General features: G+C 32.7%; 1 protein-coding gene across 1 annotated transcript; it reads right to left on the reverse strand.

Moving 5' to 3' along the window:
* Nucleotides 1–1,985: 1,985 nt before the first annotated feature.
* LOC120078726 (E3 ubiquitin-protein ligase ATL6-like) lies at nucleotides 1,986–3,467 on the reverse strand. The gene has a single exon (XM_039033033.1). The coding sequence runs from the start codon at nucleotides 3,302–3,304 to the stop codon at nucleotides 2,186–2,188; it is 1,119 nt and encodes a 372-aa protein (XP_038888961.1). The 5' UTR covers nucleotides 3,305–3,467; the 3' UTR covers nucleotides 1,986–2,185.
* Between the last annotated feature and the right edge of the window lie 1,033 nt (nucleotides 3,468–4,500).

The raw sequence follows: 4,500 nt of genomic DNA on the forward strand, positions 1-4,500 counted from the left end.
TTAGAATAATAATCCATGCATGAAAAATGAGCAAATAAAAATAAATAAATGAGCTCCATAGTAATGGTTATGTTTAAAATTAGAACTCGGCAAATTGAATTAGAAGAAGATTTTTAACTTCAAAATATACGGACCAAAAAAATATATTCTAACAATAATTTTAAAATACCTTTCATTATTAGTATTTTTATTAATCTTATTCATTGTCATATCACTTACACGTCTTACTCACATCAAGTTTGATATCGATAATTTTTTTATTGAATACAATAAGGATAAAAGAATTTAAACTATATACCTCTTGGTTACTAATTTATAACTATACATCAGTTGAGCTACGCTTGTTTTGATCTCACAAAAAGCTTTATAATGACATCAAATAAAAATTATTTTTTTTCACTAAGATAACTATGAGAATATTTGAAAGTGATTCTCAAATGGTTAAACTCTCAAAATTACTTTAAAATATGTTTTTAATCTTTTAAAATTAATTTTGATGATATGAAAATTGCATTTAAAAATATTAAATTAATCTTGAAGGATTATATGTAATATAACCAAAGGTTAATAATGGGATCTATACTCACAATATTGTTGATTATTATTTTTTATTACTGTTATATATATAAGGTAGCAATAAAATTGTTTTGTTAACAGAAATATAAAAAAAAATGATGATCCAAAGAGGCAATTGCATGGAAGAAGAGATTTTGAGAATATATTCTCATAAGAAAAGAGTCAAAAAAGTGACAGCTAGGTTGGTTTTCCTTGTATTCTCAATTATTCAAATTAAAATTTGTCTTTGTGGAAAAAAAAAGTTTTATGACTTTGTTCGTATCGTGTTAAATAATAACGTTGTCATAGTGACATCTTTAATTCGAGAAGAAAATACGATATTGCGACGTGACAAATAAAGCGACTATTTAATATTTGATTTTTAAATTTTCGGAACATAAGATTCATTTACTTGAGTCTTGAAAAGTAATTTCTATTTAATTAGGGTATAAAAAATTTGAAACAAATTGACCAAGTTTATGGCCTCCTTTCTTACTAAATATCCTTGTAATGGTTTTTTTTTTTTTTTTTTGACAAATGGTTTAAAACCATATATAGTATAACTCCAAATTTAACCAAAAATTTCAAAGACAAGGATGAAGACGAAAAAACCATTTTCACCCCCGACTTTAACTCTTATCCTCCTCTATCAAACTATAAGTTAAGCTAGAACTATAAAGTTAATGGGTTAGAATTAGAAAATCTATATTTAAAATGATGAAGTTCTTCGATAATTATACAACAGGAAAAAAATAAAATTTCTTGAAACATTATTGAAAATGAGTTATTTAAAATCGAGTTTCACCGAACAAAAACACTCTCATTGTAGAGATGAATGGCTAGTGTTGCCAAAAATTCTAAAGAAAACCTCTATTATATTCAAATGACAACCTACTTCATCCTTTTAGAAAGGTTGAATGTCTTTATCTTATCTTTAACGTTCAATTATTATGCTAACACACCTACATTTATCTAACTATCCTATACTCAACATTTTCAAATTCATTATAAGATTAAATAAAAGCTACAAATCTAATCTACTAGCCCTCCTCTCAAAATAAATAAATAATAAAATAATCTATCAATCAAAACCAAAATAAATCCAACTTATTTAATTTTAAATGAAAGACGAAATTAATTTAGTTAGAATAGAATTGAGACTATTTATGACAGTTTAATAAGATCAAATTTTAACTTTTTTTTTTCTTGTTTTCAAATTATAGGTCCAAATTTATAATTTAAACTTTATAATTATATATATATATATATATATATTATAATTATATTATATAATATATATTATTATATATATAAAAGAGCCGGCCTTCAAAAGAAACCTTCATTAAAAAAAAATTAAAACAAACCCTTCACTTTGAAGAAATTATTGTTTAACGCAAAAAAAAAATGGTTATAATTATTTATAATAAACATTTCAACACAACTCCTACGACCAACATCTATAGCTATAAAAAGAAAGAATAATGAACAAGAATTTATATACACATTACTTTCGATTATATGAATTTATATAAAACAAAAAGAAAATTGCCCCTTGAGAAATTCAATTTATATTTTATAAAATGTGGCAAAAAAATAAAAAAAATAAAAAAAAAAATTAAAATAAATCACTTCAGACCGGAAGCCTACTTGAATCGACCGTGGAATTCCCTTGTCCAAGTTCTCGGCCCGAGCCGGATTCGCCATGGTTACTTCCTCCCCGAGGAGTCTTCATGGACGACATACGCGTAAAAAACGGCGGCGTAATCGACAACACCCATCGGTCCGACTTCGATGTCCGGTCCAACCGCTCAAGCCTCCTGTAATACTTCCCTCGACTACTCCCTTCACCTGAACCAAACCGGTATCCTCTCATGGAACTGCTCTGCCTTGCCAAAACTACCATACTCGTCGCTCGGTTCAGCTTGCGATTCACCACTTGCTTCCTTATCTCAACTGGCAACCGGAGAGTAAACCGCTCGGTGTCTTCCCCAGGCTGGACCAAAGAGTGCCCGGTCGAGTGAGACCGGGGGAAGAGCCACCGCAATCTGTTGGAACGAGATCCACGCGTACGGGTCCGATTCAACGCCTTGTTAGGCAATTCCGACTCCGTTGGTATCTGAACCGGTGGTGGAGCCGTCGTCTCTGAAACGACGTCGTTGGACGGAGCTTCAATATCTCCTCCGTCGGAGTCCGGGTTAACCACAGCGTTAGAATCGCCAACTCGGTGGACGGACTCAGTGAGTTGAGGAGACAAATTAGCTCGACAAACAGGGCAAGTAGAGTGAGAAGCCAACCAAGCATCAATACACTCGGGATGAAACACATGGTCACATTTAGGGATTAAACGCAGCGTTTCATCATCTTCAAATTCATTCAAACAAACAGCGCATTCTAGGGCACTTTTACCAATTTTATGCTCTTTAACGTCGGAGTAAACTAGGGTTGGGAATGTTTCGATTACGGCCGGATCGAGACCGCGGGTGGCGCGACGGGAGCGGGCGGCGGCGTTGGAGATAGGACGGACGGTGTTGGATTGGGAATCATTGCAGTGACGGATGTAGACGGAGAAGAAAGCCATGAAGAAGAGGGCGGCGATGAGGATAACGATGATGACAGCCATGGAGCCGCTGAGGCGGTACTGGTAAGGGTCGGATCTGGGGTCGGGGGAGAGCTGGGTCTGGGCGGAGGCGGAGAAGAAGAGGAGGAGGAAGAAGAAGAGAGGGCCATGGACGGCGGTGAAAGAGGACATGGTTTTGGTTGATGGGAAATTTGGGGGTTGAGGTGAAGAAGAAGAAGAAGAGAGGGTTTATTATGGGAGAAAGTGGAGGTTGGTGGAGAGAGGAAGCCACGGCGGAGGAAAGTCAAGGGAAGGTTTAAAGAAAAACAGAGAAGGGAATCAGTAGAGGGGAGGGAGTAGGAAGAAGCTGGGAAACGGTGTCGTGTTGGGCAAGGAATGTATTAGGGTGATTTGGACTTTGATTGTGGGACCACGTATGTGGGAGAAAATACCTATTTTCGATCTTAATTACTAATTCAGAAAAATAAGAGCACCTATGAAATCTCCAAAACTGATATTTTAAAATTAATTTTAATAGTTACAAAATTGTGGCCAAATTTAATTAATTAATAAATAGTAATACTAAAGATCGCAAGTGAGTATTTAGTGAAAATAACAAGATTAAAAACGTAAATATTAAAATCTAGAGATCAAATGGGTATTATTCTCACGTTTAAACTGTCGACATCATCTAGATCTCAATTTTATGAAAATATTGATGAAAATATTAATGTTAATGTAGATAGATATTTCTAGAAAAATGATTAAAAAAATATTAAATTCTTTATAAATAAATATTTTAGGCTCCGTTTGGTATGTTTGGTTTTTTATTTTTTAAGTCTATTTTCTTTCCATTTCTTACCATGATTTGCATCTTTATAGTACAATGTTAAATTCTTAGCCAAATTCTAAAAACAAAAGCAAGTTTTTAAAAGCTTTTTCAAATTTTGATTTGATTTTTTAAATTATTGATAAAAAATATATAACAAATAAAGAAATCTAGAAGTGAAAACAGTATTTATAAATTTAATTTTTGAAAAAACGAAATGATTTCACCAAAGAGGGTTTTATTATTTTAAGAAAAGTTAAAAGGTTTGTTATTTATGTTGTGTTTGATGAATTATATTGAGAAAGATAGAAGCGAAACATGGTCGAATATATTCGAGTTAAATGAATGTAAAAATAAAAAAGTAAAAGAAGAGAGAGAAGACACCAAATACGTCATTGTTAACATTTTTGTTTTCATATATTGAAGGGGAGAGTTGAGGAGTGGGTGGTGGTGGTGAAATTAAGAGTGACCAATTTGGAATGGTCGTGGATGGCGTTCCATGTGGTGGAATTCACATACACGATTTTCATTTTTATTTTTCTCTCTTCCTTTCATTTTG

The sequence above is a fragment of the Benincasa hispida genome, chromosome 5, assembly GCF_009727055.1.
Source record: "Benincasa hispida cultivar B227 chromosome 5, ASM972705v1, whole genome shotgun sequence".
Classification (NCBI taxonomy): Eukaryota; Viridiplantae; Streptophyta; class Magnoliopsida; order Cucurbitales; family Cucurbitaceae; genus Benincasa; species Benincasa hispida.